This window comes from Coregonus clupeaformis, chromosome 27, assembly GCF_020615455.1.
Source record: "Coregonus clupeaformis isolate EN_2021a chromosome 27, ASM2061545v1, whole genome shotgun sequence".
NCBI lineage: Eukaryota > Metazoa > Chordata > Actinopteri > Salmoniformes > Salmonidae > Coregonus > Coregonus clupeaformis.
The window spans coordinates 6,063,475-6,081,191 of record NC_059218.1 but is presented as its reverse complement, the minus strand read 5'-3'; the positions used below and the strand labels follow the sequence as shown (position 1 = coordinate 6,081,191).

Genomic DNA, 17,717 nt, shown 5'->3' with positions numbered 1-17,717 from the left:
TATGCAGCGTTCCATTGGAAATGAATGTACTTATGGAGTACCAAATGCATTGGTGTGATCAAGGCATAACATGCATCGCTTGCGGTAGCCTACGGTTTTGGAAGCATAAGAAGTTAACATTTACATTTACATTTTAGTCAGTTAAGAACCTTATCTTTCATATCAACAATAAATCATTTTCAAAGAGAGACAACCATAACAGTAGCTTGCAAACACGCGCGGAACATTTGATGAGGATTATGGAAGACGATGGGTAACAAAGCTGTATCTTTGGTATTTGTCGGATTTGGCACAACTGTACTATGACTGCACAGTAAAAACAGAAGTGTTAATTTAACTCCTATCGAGTTGAATTTAACTCTGTTTCAGATAACATTTGGTCCCACTCAAAATCAGTGTAAAATGTACTCTTTGGTCAGTGTAAAACTTTTAGAGTTAATTCTACTCCATATTGTGTAAAAAATAACAATGAAATGTGTCAAAATATTTAACACTGTAGTTTAATCACACTGTTGAGAGTAATATGATTACACTGTATAGAGTTAAGTCAACTACAATTTTACTTTAAAAAATGACACTTTAAAGTGTAATGATATTTACTTTTCATTTCTCTACAGTGTTTTTTTTTTTTATTTAAATCATATGATGTAGTGTTACTGAATTATAGAAATATCAATACTATCAAATAAAACAAAGCACAATAATACAAGATGAGAGCACCCACATTTATTGAAAAAAAAAAGTATAATTTCAATGTCCGTGAATTTACATTGTACACCCATTGCCTTGTCTATGACAGAAGTATAACATCATAAAAATGTTCACCAGAGAAAGCAATATGGCACAACAAGGAGAGCTGTGTCATTTCCTCCATATGACCTTTGTATGTCAAAAGGTCTAGGGTAGTGCAGGTTGTCGACATGAAAAAAACTAAATCATGCTTTGATCTGATCACCTCATATGCATGGAAATGTTCTTGAAAAGTTACTGTAACTAAAGGCACTGTGAGTAGTAACAGTTTTTCACACATTATCAGAACTGACTCAATCTGATAAAACAAGGGCACTTCAGAGTCAACTTCGCCACAGATAACCAAGTGTGGGCGATAAACATACCCATTATGTTTAGCCCAATTAACCTTCATAACCTGAATGCTACTGGGCACTTGCATTGCCAAAGCAATTTCAGAACCTCCTTTTACCATATTTAAAGCCACCATTTTTCCTGGACCAATATCTAACCGACTAAAAGTTGTTGATCTTCGCCAACTATATGCCATATGATTCTGATGCTTTTTTGCCAGCGTTTTGGTAATATTTTTAAACGATTTAAGCTGTTTTTTGAAAAATTATGTTTGCCTTCATACCTCATACACCAACTATGAAGTACAGGCCCTATTTTCTGGATGCAGCGGGGATAGTGGATAAGAAAATGGTGCTTTGGTAAAAGTTTTTTCTGAGGATACAACTTCTTAAACAGTGTATGGTGATCAACAATCAAATGTTTTAAATATACACATAGACCTTGAGATAACATGGGCGAGAATATAATGTTAATTATTTGCAATAATAAAAGAAGCAGGCCCCAGTGTTGGTCAGTAGAAGTTACCAAATCTCCAAAGATAAGAGGAACATTCCTAAGTAAGCACCAGGACTGAATTGCATTCAGTCCCAGATCATTAGATCCTTCACTTAAATTAACAGTCACAGGCCTGTTATTTCTCTCTGTGAAACCATAATCAAAACTTTGTATTCTTGAATGTATTTCTCCTGATGTAACATGTTTTTCATTCAAATACAGAAATAATAACTTCAATTCGTACTGGCCAACCCCTTCTAACACATCATGCATCACATCAACTGAGAAGTTCTCAGTTGTGTGAAAATACCTCAATGAATTAATATGCATGACCTTTTCACACCAAAAACATACGGAAGGGATGGATTACAAGCCATTTCTTGACAGTGAGCAGTATGCATATCTTTGGTGCGTAAAACTATTTTGGAAGAATCTTCAGAGAATTCTGTTTGAAAGTCCTCCTTTTCTGCTAAACAGAACCTGCAACAGTACCTTGCACTGAAAGACTCCACCAGACCAAACAAACTATGCAAACCCAAATTATCACCTGTTACCTGTACTACAGTGCCACGTACATAACCACTGTATAATGGAATCTCAATACCATCGCTCTCTAACACTTTAATGTCTCGAACAATGGGAGCAAAAATTTCACTAAAACCATATCGTTTAACATCTTGAGTATGAAATAAGGCGCACAGGTGTATGTTAGCCAAAAAAGAATTTCATTTTGGAGAGAAGTTTCTTAAAGTAAAATATACTCCACCCAATTTATGAATACCTCGCTTGGAACCCAATGGGTTGGCGACCTCAAAATCATCATAGAACATCTGGACCTGTATTGTCTGCTTCTCAGTTGAGAACAGGGGGTGACTTTTAAAAAAAGATCCATCACAAATATCTCTCAGTCTAGAGTTGCTGGTAGCTGAGCTTTGCAACATTTCTGCAAAATACTGACTTTTAAATATTGACTGCAGTGTAGATAAAATTGGAATATACATGAATTTATCTTGAACTACTACCTGATCATATGTTCCAGTCTTTTTATTTCGTCTTGTGTCAAATCTTGAACCAATCACACATTCAACTGGTTCTACTATTTCCCACTTGGCAGTCATAAATTTTGATCGCTTGTATTCCGAATTTAGAACTGTGAAAGGATTCTCTAACCCCTCAAAACACGCCTCAACTTTCTTGCACATTTCTGTTTCTCTTTCATTACTAAATACATGCTTTATCACTGTTTCTTTAGCATGCTGATGAATATCTTGAACAATCTCTTCCATGGAAATCACTACAGTATTTACTGTACTTTGACCAACACCTGCTGCCTTTAGATCAGAAATAACAGCTGCACAACTATTTACAATGTATGGCGAAGATAACTCTGACTCAGCCTCTAAACATTCAGTCGACACTTCAACATGAGAAATATTACTGGTGTTGACGGTACTTTGAGGGTCTGAAAGATCATCTTCTATAGAATCTACTAAACTTTCTCCGTGGCACTTGTTAAGATGTTTTCTAAAACCAGAAAAGCTACCAAAAGAACGTGAGCATCCTTCTTGACCACATTTCAGAAAAAGAGTCCTGCCTGTACATAGCCCATGAATTATCTTAAGGTGCTTAACAAGGTTGTTTGGACTTCCATGGTCACTTTTGCAAAGAAAACACTTCATAGTTTTATCTCAACTAACGCACCATTCTTGCTCGCAACTCAGCAACTCTAGGAGTCTCCTTTGTTTCCCCCATGTCGATGTTATAGATGGTTGTTTGCACAAAAGTGAAAAAGCTGCTCAAGGAAGAACTGTATGACGTACCAAATACGTAATGGGCTTTAAAGACTTCGTCAAAAGCTCCTACTGAACCTGTTGCCTTGCATGGAAGAGCATGCTTGTCAACCACAATGAAGTAGGAGTGAATGCTGCTCTGTGTGGATCCCTGGGCGAGAAGGTAGGGCTGACTGCTTTGGGTGATGTTGTCAAGATGCTGCTGCACACTGGTTCCAACCTACAAAAAAACCACATTCAACAGAATTGTTTTGGTGACTAACCTCTGACAATAGATAAGATCACCTCAAACTGTGCACAAGATTGAGATGATGGAATATATATTTTAAACAACTGTTAAGCATACCTTTTGAAATCTGATGAGCTGATCTACAGCTTGATATGCAGACATCTTTCCCGGCCTCTTTCTACCTTGTGCAGATGGTGGTAGCAAATGTAGCAGCAGCAAGATGGCAGACATGTCACTGTCCCAGCCTACAAATAAGTAAATAAAAACCTGGTTAACATTGTGCCGTAGCATAACATTCTTATTCACAACTTGCACCATTATGGACATATAATGCACACCTACATTATCCACATAAAAAGTAAAACAGTTCATTCATACCATTCTCAACTTCAGCAGCTGACTCAGCATTGCGCATCAAATCCAAGAGTTCTGTGGTGGATACAAGTCCATGGCTTTCCTTTATTACTTTTGCTTTGAAAGTGGTTGGCCACTTCTCCAAGAATTTGTTGGCTGTGGCCTCACCAAACAGAAGTCTGAAATCTTGTTCTATCTGCAATGTAACACACAAAGACAGAAATAATGAGTGTTACCTTATTCTTCATTGGATATTTTTGGTGATGCAGTGAATTAAGTTGTCATACCAGTCCTGGTGTGTCCAGAAATCTTGGGAAGACCGAGAAGACATCTGATGATTTGGCTTCATCGTTGACCATTGCTTGCCGATATATGAAGGTCATTTTCATCTTCTCACGGACAGTGTTTTCATCAGCAGAGTGTCTCAAAACAGCAATAGCTGCTTCCACATCCTCATCAGATGGCTCTCTGTCATAGGTGAAGGGCTGACGATCACGGCCTGGCCCACCAACTTAAGACAAAATACAGTGTTAAGAAATCCTTTCTGTACAATTCACAGGTCACCATTATAATTACATGTCACTGATCAGAAAACATACCTTTAGGAGATTTGCTGACTGAGGCACCTCTTTCCTCTGCTGTTTTTCTTTGTATGGTCTTCAATCGCCATGCAAGGTATCCGGAACCACTCTCCGGATCGTAGTAATGATCCTATATTATTATAAATAAATTATAAAGGAGTACTATTCCCATTTCATAGAGTGAATATGTGCATAATGTTGCAATAACCCATTTACTTACATATCCATGTTGTGAGTATGGGTCTTCTAGATAGGGAAACAAAGCTACTATCCCCTGTGCATACATCACTCTGACACTTTTGGGGGGATGTCCTAGCATATGAATTCAAAGTTAACATCACACTGAATTGATATTGCACAACACATTTTACATAATTAATAACCGGAAAATAATAACAATGTTTCTTTACAGCCCATCTATATGCTTAATGCTTACCCATGTGTTTCTGTCATCTCAGCAGCAAGTATGTTGATCATCTGTCTTCTGGTGGCATCTGTCAGAGATTTGGTTTTTCCATACTCTTGCATAATGCGTTCACCACCAGGCTTTGATGTTAGGATTTTTTCAATCAGCTATAGGTGGAAAGAAATGTGCTTTCCGTAATTGTAAAACAATATGTAATGCTGTCACATGATGAAACAACATTCAGATTGGACTTAACAGCAATGTTCACCACTTACTGCTTTTGCCTCATAGTTTATGTGGCATGGCCTTTTAGGCTGGCTTCCTTCGCCAGCCGCTACTTCTTCAACATCGTCACACACAGTGAAATTCAGAATGATGGTGTCATCAGATGTACCCGAGCATGATGATGAATGAGAGGTATCTGTTCATTATGAAATTTGTGCAAAACATAGAAACATATTACAATAAACTGTTATTTTTAAGACAATAAAGGTTCTCATTCTGGCCTTTAAACTAAAAAACTAATTGAATGAATGAATACCAAGTCCATTGCCCAGCATGATTCTGAAAGTTCCAGGTGACTCCTTTACTAATTCTTCAAAAACATCTGAGTCAACTTCTGTGTCAGACTGGTCATACACCTTAATGTCTGGCTTTCTGCTTTCTGGTATGTTGAATTTTAGACACACTGTTAAAAAAAGAAGAAAAAAAGAAAAACATGCATTCCCTTCTCACAAGAATCCAAGTTCATACTTAAGGTTGCCTCATGTGTTCACAAAATGATGAAAGACAAGGATCTGCACCTGATTTTATGTTACTGAAAATATAAAGCACAGCAGAAATGACTATAGACCTAAATAGATATCATAAGATAATAGCTTAATGCTGTATTATTTTGTCATTAGGGTGATATGTATTGCTTTAACCTATTATACCTACCTTCTTTCAAGAAAGCATTGAATGTCAGCTCAGACAGCTTGACGTATTTCTGCTCTTCCCGAGCTGAACACGCAACAGCATTTTGCCTCTGTTAACAAAGAAAATATATATTCAAAATCATCATTTAGTGCTGGTTCAACTAAGCGTTAGCTAACTATCCATTTATCTCAGTAGTACTAGCTACGCAATGCACTATGCATTACTTAGACGTTACACTGCAATTACAAAGGCTGAAGTAGACAAAGTTGTGCTGGTTGAATATAACGTTAAGCTGCCATTTTCTGCAGCAAATGGGTGTAGGCTAGTTCAAGTTTAGAGGCACATTGTCCCATTAGCTACCAAATAACTAGCTATGTGTCAAAGTTAGCTAGCTCATTAGCCATTTTAGTTCGAACAGTAGCTAACCATTAAAATGGTTAAGCAATGTTAAACAAACCCGTCATGCAAATCAGTGATCTAAGTTATCGTTTTATAACACCAACATTAGCTGGCTAACTATCAGAAGCATGCTAACATTACCGTTATATATAGCTTTATAAAAAACAGTTAACGTTAGTGTAAGGAAGCCTGGGAAGCTATACAATAACGTTAGCTAACAATACTATCTGTATAAATGTTTTGTTGTTAGCGAACGTTATTTTACGTATTTACCATTCTGACAAACTTCATTCGTGAAAATATTGCAACACAAAGAAAGACAGTTACCGATACTGATTGCAAGCTAGCTAACCGCATGACAAGCACAGTCTGCGCTCATGCCAAACGGTGGTGTCCTTCAAACGAACTGATTAGCTAAGTTAACGTTACCTATTTTTAGCCATATGAAACAGCAAGCCATTCACAAAAATATCAAACATATTCCATGGGTATATCATATAACAGTTATTACTGTCAACCATCTGAACTTACAAGCTAATTTAGCTGGCTGATGACGAGCTCACTGCAAGGGGGACCGCCGCATGGAACTCGTAACTTAAAATATGACCTTGACATCAGCACAACTCTAAAATTATGTAAAGTTAAAAAATACCGGTTTGGTGTTGAAAAAACGGGGATGTAACTTACCTAGCAATATCTGTGGCCTAGCTACTCCTTCGCAATCTTCCTCCACCAACGTACGTGCCAAACTTCAGCAAAGCAGAGTGGCGGGTATTCATCACTGCTGTAGAGTTGAAATTGTCACTGCGTATCTGCAGATTTTTACACTCACTTTTAACTCCACTGATAGAGCAACTTTACTCTCAAAAATGTTGAAAATACTCTATCTGGGTTAAAATAACTTTACTCTGAAATATTAACACCCCATTTTTTACTGTGTGGGGTTGGCATGGCGGCTAGTTCAGATGGTAGCGTTAGGGCAATGTATATTGATAATGATGATAAAACCAGCAGTGGCTTGTTTTCATGGATGCCAAGGGAAGCCAGGCTAGCCCCAAAAATGGACCCCCCCAAAATAATACATAAAATAATGTATATTTCGTCACTCTGTGGTTCATAATTTTTCTTCAATTCACAAGAGGTTGAATGTATCTCACCAGAGAAAGCATCGGAGCAAGCGAAACAGAGCCTCTGTCTCTATATGTGTATGCCATCTATCGTGTGCTGTCTGGTCCAAAAGAGTAGGCCTATGACATTGTTGCCGCCATAGCATTGAATGCAAGAGAAGCCAGCAAGCATTTGGCCTCCCTTGATAAAAAAGTCTAAAATAATAGCCATTCAGCCTTGAGCTAAACTGAGTGAGCTCAATTGTGAATGGTCCTGGCGCAACAAAAAAAAGTGTAAAGGGAAGCCAGTTTGGATTTGGCATCACTCCTATCAAATCTCACCGAGAGCATATGTCATTGACAAAAACAACTTGAATTGTTGCATCTGGTTGTGGTTGTGTTGTTGTCCTCCGGTGGCTATCTAGCTAGCTAAAATTGGCCCTTTCCTAAATTAGCCATGGATGAAGATAGGGATTTGGACTTAATTCTCCGTACTGGCCAATGATTATAATGGCGATTCTGATCCAACCATTAATTCATACATTGTGCCCCTGGCCTGAGAGATGGAAGTTCAATATGTAGCTAGATTTACATTTACATTTTAGTCATTTAGCAGACGCTCTTATCCAGAGCGATTTACAGGAGCAATTAGGGTTAAGTGCCTTGCTCAAGGGCACATTTACGTCATTTAGCAGATGCTCTTATCCAGAGCGACTTACAAATTGGTGCATTCACCCTATAGCCAGTGGGATAACCACTTGACCATTTTTTTTTTTTAATAGTTAAAAAAAAAAAAAAATGTTTTTTATTTTTATTATTATTATTATTATTATTAATTTTTTTTTTTTGGGGGGGGGGGGTAGAAGGATTACTTTATCCTATCCCAGGTATTCCTTAAAGAGGTGGGGTTTCAAATGTCTCCGGAAGGTGGTGAGTGACTCCGCTGTCCTGGCGTCGTGAGGGAGCTTGTTCCACCATTGGGGTGCCAGAGCAGCGAACAGTTTTGACTGGGCTGAGCGGGAACTATGCTTCCGCAGAGGAAGGGGAGCCAGCAGGCCAGAGGTGGATGTAGAAGGCTAATGTTAACTAGCTAACGTTGCCCATTAAAGGAAGTTAGGCTAGCAAGCAAGCATTTTAGCCAGGTAGCCGAGGATAACAAAAAATAGTGATAGACCATTTCGTCAACATGAAAGAGAGGAGGATGGCATTGCCATTTCTCTACAAGTGGGGTGAGTCAACATGTTTTTTTAACTTACAGAACCATGGACAGCCACATCATATTTAGCTTACGTTGATTGGACTAAAATATTTTTGGTATCTTTTAGTTGCCACTGTATTTGACTAAGCATAGGTGATTTGATGATGTTGAAGTTGAAATCGTGCTGGAATAGTGGAGGCAGCTCCTGTTTTCTTTGCGACTTGCGGTAACTCTCGTGGTTCTAAATCAATAGTTTTTTAGTGGTCCAAAAATGTCGGAAACATTAACTTGCTTGAGCATGCTGTAGGTCATGTAACTGTTTGTTACATGCAATATGGTTTGTGGACTTTACCGAACAGATTAAACAAAGGTGTGGCTGAATTTATTCTGCCACTGTGTCTTCTTATTGTCTCGGCCTTTAGGCCTATATATCTTGGTTGGAAGGCATATGAACTAACAGGTTATAGAGCAAACAACGCAATTATCACAACACATAGGTGTAATGAATACTCAGGGAGAAAAAAGGTGTAGATTCACGCACAGAGCGCAGCAGGTGTTTATTTAGCCTTCGCAGAGGGCAGGAATCATGGTCACAGGCAGGCAATGGTCAAACACAGGTAGGCAAACAGGCAGGAGAATCAAAAACTAGGACTGAAGGCTATAACTGGTTCTCACAAACAAGCTAGGAAAAGGCTTAGTAGAGTCAAAACGAACAATACCTCACAAGGTACAAACAGAATGAACTGAACTAAATAAGGAGCTGATGAGACCAGGTGAGTAACTAACACAGGTGAAATCAATGAACAAAAATGAAAGACAGGGCTATGTTCAAGAACCGCTATGCTATCACTGGTTTTCAGTAGCGGTGTGTGGGTAAAATCACTGGGGAAGCCAGAAAAAAAGCCATATTACAACCGATTGAAAGGTTCTGTATTTCTTTTTCTTAGTCATCCTTTTGTTCTTGAACATAGCCCTGTCGATCGTAAATAGGAGGAACAGGAGTAAGATAAATCGCAATGAGGGTGATGGAGGGATGAATACTGCTGGGGAAACATTGAGTAGTATTGAGAGTAGACCTGTAAAGGACCACTCTAGACAAAGAGGTTGGAGTAGGTTATAAAGTTATGGTAGTGTTCGCAGAACCGGCAAGTAAGTACTTCCATCCGTTGCATTTGACAAAAGCAATTAAGAAAGAGATTGGGGTGATTAAGGATGCCAAACCGCTGGGTTATGGGAAGGTTCTGATCATTGCAAATAGTAAAATTCAGTAGGAGAACGTTTTGAAATTTTACTCACTAAATGGGGGTCAGGTGAACTGTCACATTCCTGGTGCTATGTCTAAACTGAGCGGAGTAATTGCTGGGATGCCATTTGAAATTACCATAGAAGAAGTTAAGACTTCCCGGAAAGGAGGAAAAGTTATTGAAGATGAAAAGCAAAACAAGTGACAGTCGAGTGGACACTACAACTGTACTGTTACAATTTGAAGGGAACCTGCCGAATAGGGTGCAGCTAGGATCACTCAGTTAGAGAGTATGTGACGCCTCCACTTTGGTGCTTTAGTTCCAACGGATGGGTCATGTTGCTAATGTGTGCAAAGGTAAAATAAGATGTGCAAATTGTGGTGGGGATCACGAGAATGGGAAATGATTGCCTGATTCTAAAGTTAAATGTTGCAACCAATGTTCCCTCTAAGCTACGTGCGTGCGCGGCCGCGCACTTTCTCGAAGACTGCTGTGCAGGAGAAATGCCATGTCGCGCAGAGACGCAAGAGATTGAACTTGACTGAGTTCAACCCATTAGTTTGCACTATATAGATCAACGTTTTTTCCTGTGATCGAATCAAAATTATATCAGCCCCTTTTCATGCAACAAACCAAAACAAATCTAACTTTGCAAAACTGAGTCTGTGATTTTGTTGTAGGCAAAGCGCAACGGAGTAGAATTCTATTGGTGGGGGTAGCCAACGAGCGGTCTTTCAATCACTGGCGAGTGAATGGGCTTTTCAGATCAGTTCAGAGCGCAGAGTCGCGCGTGTGCACATGTGTTGATATTCTTTGCTAATTAGCGATTTATTAGCCCAGTTATAGATAAGTATAGGTCAGCAATTGGGAGTTACTGCTTCCTACAAGAGATCAAAACGTGTAGGCTACTGTCGTATATGATGAATGATGGTCATCATTGCTGTCAACAAAAAGTCCGCTATGCTGCATCGTGTTAGAGGCTTTTATTAAAATCACGAGTTTACAGCATAGATACAGACTCGCGATGTCCGGAGAACGGCTCCCCAGATTGCTATGGCCGTTCTGGGGTTTATTGTCTAAAACCCTTCTTATATAGACAATACCAAAATAAGGGTTACCCCCTCTTCTGGCCAATCACCAGTCTCCCCTCGGGCGTCACCCTCCAAGCGGCACATTTCAAATAACATCATAAAACATCCCCCCTCTGGCCTGAACAACCAACATTCCATTTCGTCATGAAAAACATTTAACAAAGGCATAATCTTCAGATACGATACTACATTTCAAGCTGTCTTTGAAAAGCCAGTCAGGTAAAAAGCTTATGTCTTAATAAAGGGGCAGTGTTGTATTTTGAGACAGGCGTCAATATGCAAATAAGCCAATAGGCAGAGGGGTAGGCTACATTGTCTAATTCTCTGTATGGTAATAATAATTAATATTATTTTGTAAAGTGGTTTCTTGCATCATACAACACAATACAATGCAATTTACAGTCAGATATTTGGCCCATGGTGTTACAGACCAAGTAAAAAAATAATGAATGAATGTCAAGCCCTTCATAATGTGAAAACGTTTTTAAAAGTCTCATGCAATGTAGGCCTGCATTGAACACCATATATAGGCTACTGTAGGCTATATAATAGAAATCAAAAGCTATTTCCGAAAACGTTATGGGATTAGCTCCATTGGTTTTGTTGGTAGGCCTACATTATGCTCAAATAGCCACAATAGCCTATTGGCTACTGTCTAAAACTGTAAGGGTAGGTACAGCCTCAGTGTTCACTGTAAAAGCGCACTGGAAGTTGCACAAAATTCTCACACTGTTCAAGTGTCCGCTCACAAGACCTAAAATTTGCTCAGTGCCCCAAAACATTTGAGGGAACATTGGTTGTAACTGATGGAGATGCAGCATATGGAGGATGTTAAGTACAACAGAAAGCCATGGAAGCGCAGAGGTACAACATTACAAACAATGTATCGTATGCTGAGGCTGTTCGGAAAGTGAATAACAAACCGATTGTTCAAAATGCTCCAGATACAACATATCGGCAGATAGTGGCTTCTCCGAGGAGGCCAGTGGAACCTCAGCTGATACTTAATGTGACATGCAAGCATACATGCTCGATTATAAAGAAAACCATGGTAGTACATCATGTAGACTTGGCCTTCATGTGTAGGGCAATCAATATGACAGCTCCACATGAGCAGGACTGCACAAATAAAATAATAAGTGAAGGCAGCCAAAGACATTCTGGGGATTTCTGAAGTTACGGTAGAAATGATAGGCCTACATCAGATGCTGAATCAAAATTCAAATGATGACCAGGATAATAAGTAGCCTACTATTATGCTGTTCCTTGATGTACAATGGAATGCTAGGAGTTTGATAGCCAATGGACACTTTTTTTTAAATACATGATTTAGATGTTTTACCGGATGTGATGTGTATACAAGAAACATGGTTTAAACCTGAATTGGATTATATTATACCTGGGTTTATCTCTGTGAGAAGTGATAGAATAGAGGGCTTGGGTGGTTGGTGTGCTACATTTTATCAAAGAAGGTGTAGCACATAGAGTGATTAATGGTTTCGAAGAACATGAATGTGTGGCGGTGGAGATTTGTAGATAATCGAGTAATATCACGTTGTTTAACTACTATAATCCTTGTAAACCCATTTCTCTATCTGAATTAGACATAGTTGCGAAATCCAGTTCAGGTGATAAGGAGATATGGTGTGGAGATTTCAATGCGCATAACAGTTTCTGGGCGAGCAATACCACAGATGCCAATGGTTTAGCGGTTGAAGATTTTATGGAGCGGAGGGGACTAGTTTGTATAAATGATGTTTAGATCTTACATTGGTGTCGTTCTCCATTGCTGGTACTATTATGTGAGTGGGATGTGAAGATAGAATCCACAATAGGCTGTGCTCATTTCCCAGTCATGTGCAACATGGATCGTGACGTACAGTATGTTTTCAGGAAAGGGAACTGGTTTCAAATTGGTGCTTTGACAAAGCAAACTGGGGACTTTACACACTTTGTGTGAAAATGAGGGTCATAAATGACTGTGCTGCATCTGTAAATTCTGTCATATTGGATGCTGCCTTATTGGCTATTCCAATAAGAGGGGGAGGGGGGGGGGGGGGGTGGTGGTAGACGAAAGATAGTTCCTTGGTGGACTGAAGCATGTAATAAGGCCATCAATGATCGTGATAATGCTTTTAAACTTTGAAGAATAATTTGACATTTGATAGCATGATAGTCATTCAGAGAAAGAGAGCGTTGGCTAGGAAAGTCATTAAGAATGCAAAGAAAGGTGCTGTTGTATTTTCTTGTCTAAGAAATACTAATGAAAACAATTGTTCTTTAAAACATAAGTTCTTCTTTATTCAAGTTAACCGAAGCCGTACCAGTATAGTGCGTTGAGCTGGAATCTCCCGCTTTCCAACACTATGCCACATCCCCCTTATCAATATATGCCTTTTCCCGTATAAGAAAAAACAAAAACAATTCTCTATTAATCCTGCTTACAATTCTTTGCATAGTGAACACTGCATTTCAATAACACATTTACACTTCCTCAATCAGCATCAGAAATGCTTTTACTTCTCTACCTGACCGTCTCATTTCAACAGGCTGCCCTGGTGAGTCTGACACAGGAGTGTCTGGGCTTGATGTTGTCTGACTTCTAATGTCACTCTCTTGCCTGTCTGTTAGCTAATGCTCAGGTACATGTAACAAATGTATCCTATTTCTTCTCTATTTAACTCATCAGGTGTCATTAAATTCTCTTGGGAGATAATACGGTTGGCATTTGATTGTGAGGTATTCTAGGTCGGGTGAACAAAACGACTTGAGTTCCTTTAGGTTACTACAATTACACCATGAGTCGTTAATCATGAAACACAGTGCCACCAACGCGGCCCACTACCAAGGATTGTGGGCTCTCCTTCTCCGTGGCCGACATGAGTAAGACATTTAAGCGTATTATCCCTCGCAAGGCTGCCGGTCCAGACGACATCCCTAGCTGCGTGCTCAGAGCATGCGCAGAACAGCTGGCTGGTGTGTTTACGGACATATTCAATCTCTCCCTATCTCAGTCTGCTGTCCCCACATGCTTCAAGATGGCCACCATTGTTCCTGTACCCAAGAAAGCAAAGGTAACTGAACTAAATGACTATTGCCCCGTAGCACTCACTTCTGTCATCATGAAGTGCTTTGAGAGACAAGTCAAGGATCATAACACCTCTACCTTACCTGTCACCCTAGACCCACTTCAATTTACTTACCACCACAATGGATCCACAGACAATGCAATCGCCATCACACTGCACACTGCCCTATCCCATCTGGACAAGAGGAATACCTATGTAAGAATGCTGTTCATTGACCCTGTGTAACTGGGTCCTGGACTTCCTGACGGGCCGCCCCCCAGGCGGTGAAGGTAGGAAACAACACCTCCACTTCGCTGATCCTCAACACTGGGGCCCCACAAGGGTGCGTGCTCAGCCCACTCCTGTACTCCCTGTTCACCCATGACTACGTGACCAAGCACGTCTCCAACTCAATTATCAAGTTTGTAGACGACACAACAGTAGTAGGCTTGATTACCAACAATGACGAGACAGCCTACAGGGAGGAGGTGAGGGCTCTGGGAGTGTGGTGCCAGGAAAATAACCTCTCACTCAACGTCAACAAAACAAAGGAGATGATCGTGGACTTCAGGAAACAGCAGAGGGTCCACCCCCCTATCCACATCGACAGGACCGCAGTGGAGAAGGTGGAAATCTTCAAGTTCCTTGGTGTACACATCACTGACAAACTGAAATGGTCCACGCACACAGACAGTGTGGTGAAGAAGGTGCAACAAAGCCTCTTCAACCTCAGGAGGCTGAAGAAATGTGTCTTGGCACCTAAAACCCTCACAAACCTTTACAGATGCACAATTGAGAGCATCCTGTCGGGCTGTATCACCGCCTGGTAAGGCAACTGCACCGCCCACAACTGCAGGGCTCTCCAGAGGGTGGTGCGGTCTGCCCAACGCATTACCGGGGGCAAACTTCCTGCCCTCCAGGACACCTAAAGCACCCGATGTCACAGGAAAGCCAACTAGATCATCAAGGACATCAACCACCTGAGCCACTGCCTGTTCACCCCACTATCATCCAGAAGGCGAGGTCAGTACAGGTGCATCAAAGCTGGGACCGAGAGACTGAAAAACAGCTTATATCTCAAGGCCATCAGACTGTTAAATAGCCATCACTAGCACATTAGAGGCTGCTGCCTATAGACATAGACTAGAAATCACTGGCCACTTTAAGAAATTGAACACTAGTCACTTTAATAATGTTTACATATCTTGCATTACTCATCTCATATGTATATACTGTATTCTATAATATTCTACTGTATCTTAGTCCATGCCGCTCTGTCATTGTTCGTCCATATATGTATATATTCTTAATTCCATTCCTTACTTAGATTTGTGTGTATTGGGTATATGTTGTGAAATTGTTAGATAAATAATAATAAATAATATGCCATTTAGCAGACGCTTTTATCCAAAGCGACTTACAGTCATGTGTGCATACATTTTGTTAACGTATGGGTGGTCCCGGGGATCGAACCCACTACCCTGGCGTTACAAGTGCCATGCTCTACCAATTGAGCTACAGCAGACCATTATATTACTTGATAGATATTACTGCACTGTTGGAGCTAGAAGCACAAGCATTTCGCTACACCCGCAATAACATCTGCTAAACACGTGTATGTGACAAATAACATTTTATTTTATTTGACCTGGTTGCCACTGTTTTCACCACATGAGCCTCGATGTTCCATGTTTTACCATTATGCATTTTTACTCTATCATTTGGACTAAGCGCACTGAGCACCTTGGACCCTTTGACATAGTACCTTTTCTGTTCACTCTTTTCTCTCCGTTTGTTAAGAATTACCATGTCATCCTTCTCTGTTTCTAGGAGTACTGGCAACCTAGTTTTGAGTTTTCTGTTGAACAACAGCTCTGCAGGAGCTTTTAGTGGAGTAGCCCTGTAGTTTTTCTGTAACACACTTGGTATCACAATTCTTGAACCGTTAAATGAATTTATTCACAGGTAAATAGTAATATGCTCTAAACCGCTCTGGTGACAAACTTTGCTGCCCTGTTTCCAATCGTCCACATGGCTTGGAGAACCTATTCAAGTAAGTAAATACATTTCTAAAATGTAAAAAGACAAACAATGTATTATTAGCTAACTAGCTACAGGGCAGGCCAACTTTACATACGGTATCACTAGCTAGATAAGTATAATAATAATATGCCATTTAGCAGACGCTTTTATCCAAAGCGACTTACAGTCATGCGTGCATACATTTTTTGTGTATGGGTGGTACCGGGGATCGAACCCACTACCTTGGCTTTATAAGCGCCATGCTCTACCAGCTGAGCTACAGAGGACCAGTGAATTAAATATCACCAGCAACCTAACTTCATATTAGCTAGCTGTCTTTATGTACACTACCAGTCAAAAGTTTTGGAACATCTACTCATTCAAGGGTTTTTCTTTATTTTTACTATTTTCTACATTGTAGAATAATAGTGAAGACATCCAAACTATGAAATAACACATATGGAATCATGTAGTAACCAAAAAAGTGTTAAACAAATCAAAATATTCATTTTATATTTGAGATTCTTCAAATAGACACCCTTTGCCTTGATGACAGCTTTGCACACTCTTGGCATTCTCTCAACCAGCTTCATGAGGTAGTCACCTGGAATGCATTTCAATTAACAGGTGTGCCTTCTTAAAAGTTAATTTGTGGAATTTCTTTCCTTCTTAATGCGTTTGAGCCAATCAGTTGTGTTGTGAGAAGGTAGGGGTGGTATACAGAAGATAGCCCTATTTGGTAAAAGACCAAGTCCATATTATGTCAAGAACAGCGCAAATAAGCAAAGAGAAACGACAGTCCATCATTACTTGAAGACATGGTCAGTCAATAATGAAGATTAAGAACTTTGAAAGTTTCTTCAAGTGCAGTCGCAAAAACCATCAAGTGCTATGATGAAACTGGCTCTCATGAGGACCGCCACAGGAATGGAAGACCCAGAGTTACCTCTGCTGCAGAGGATAAGTTCATTAGAGTTACCAGCCTCAGAAATTGCAGCCCAAATAAATGCTTCACAGAGCTCAAGTAACAGACACATCTCAACATCAACTGTTCAGAGCAGACTGTGTGAATCAGGCCTTCATGGTCGAATTGCTGCAAAGAAACCACTACTAAAGGACACCATTAAGAAGAAGAGACCTGATTGGGCCAAGAAACACAAGCAATGGGCATTAGACCAGTGGAAATGTGTCCTTTGGTCTGGAGTCCAAATTGAAGATCTTTGGTTCGAACCGCCGTGTCTTTGTGAGACACGGTGTGGGTGAACGGATGATCTCCGCATGTGTATTTCCCACCGTAAAGCATGGAGGAGGAGGTGTTATGGTGTGGGGGTGCTTTTCTGGTGACACTGTCTGTGATTTATTTAGAATTCAAGGCACACTTAACCAGCATGGCTACCACAGCATTCTGCAGCGATACGCCATCCCATCTGGTTTGGGCTTAGTGGGACTATCCATTTGTTTTTCAACAGGACAATGACCCAACACACCTCCAGGCTGTGTAAGGGCTATTTTACCAAGAAGGAGAGTGATGGAGTGACCTGGCCTCCACAATCCCCCGACCTCAACCAAATTTAGATGGTTTGGGATGAGTCGGACCGCAGAGTGAAGGAAAAGCAGCCAACAAGTGCTCAGCATATGTGGGAACTCCTTCAAGACTGTTGGACAAGCATTCCAGGTGAAGCTGGTTGAAAGAATGCAGAGCTATCATCAAGGCAAAGGGTGTCTATTTGAAG

At 40.2% G+C, this 17,717-nt stretch overlaps 1 protein-coding gene and 1 long non-coding RNA gene across 3 annotated transcripts; both read right to left on the bottom strand.

Moving 5' to 3' along the window:
• Positions 1-706: 706 nt before the first annotated feature.
• Positions 707-4,833, bottom strand: LOC121539384. Its single transcript, XM_041847850.2, has 6 exons — positions 4,753-4,833; positions 4,551-4,662; positions 4,239-4,462; positions 3,976-4,147; positions 3,715-3,842; positions 707-3,588 (listed from the first exon to the last, which is right to left on the bottom strand). The coding sequence occupies exons 1-6, from the start codon at positions 4,816-4,818 to the stop codon at positions 3,271-3,273; spliced, it is 1,020 nt and encodes a 339-aa protein (XP_041703784.1). The 5' UTR covers positions 4,819-4,833; the 3' UTR covers positions 707-3,270.
• Positions 4,833-5,937, bottom strand: LOC121541751. Of its 2 annotated transcripts, XR_005995789.1 has the most exons (5): positions 5,878-5,937; positions 5,480-5,626; positions 5,214-5,359; positions 4,969-5,105; positions 4,833-4,844 (listed from the first exon to the last, which is right to left on the bottom strand). It is a non-coding gene; the product is annotated as an uncharacterized LOC121541751 (long non-coding RNA). The 2 variants fall into 2 exon arrangements; XR_005995788.1 differs by lacking the exon at positions 4,833-4,844 and having other exon boundaries at positions 4,851-5,105.
• Positions 5,938-17,717: the final 11,780 nt, after the last annotated feature.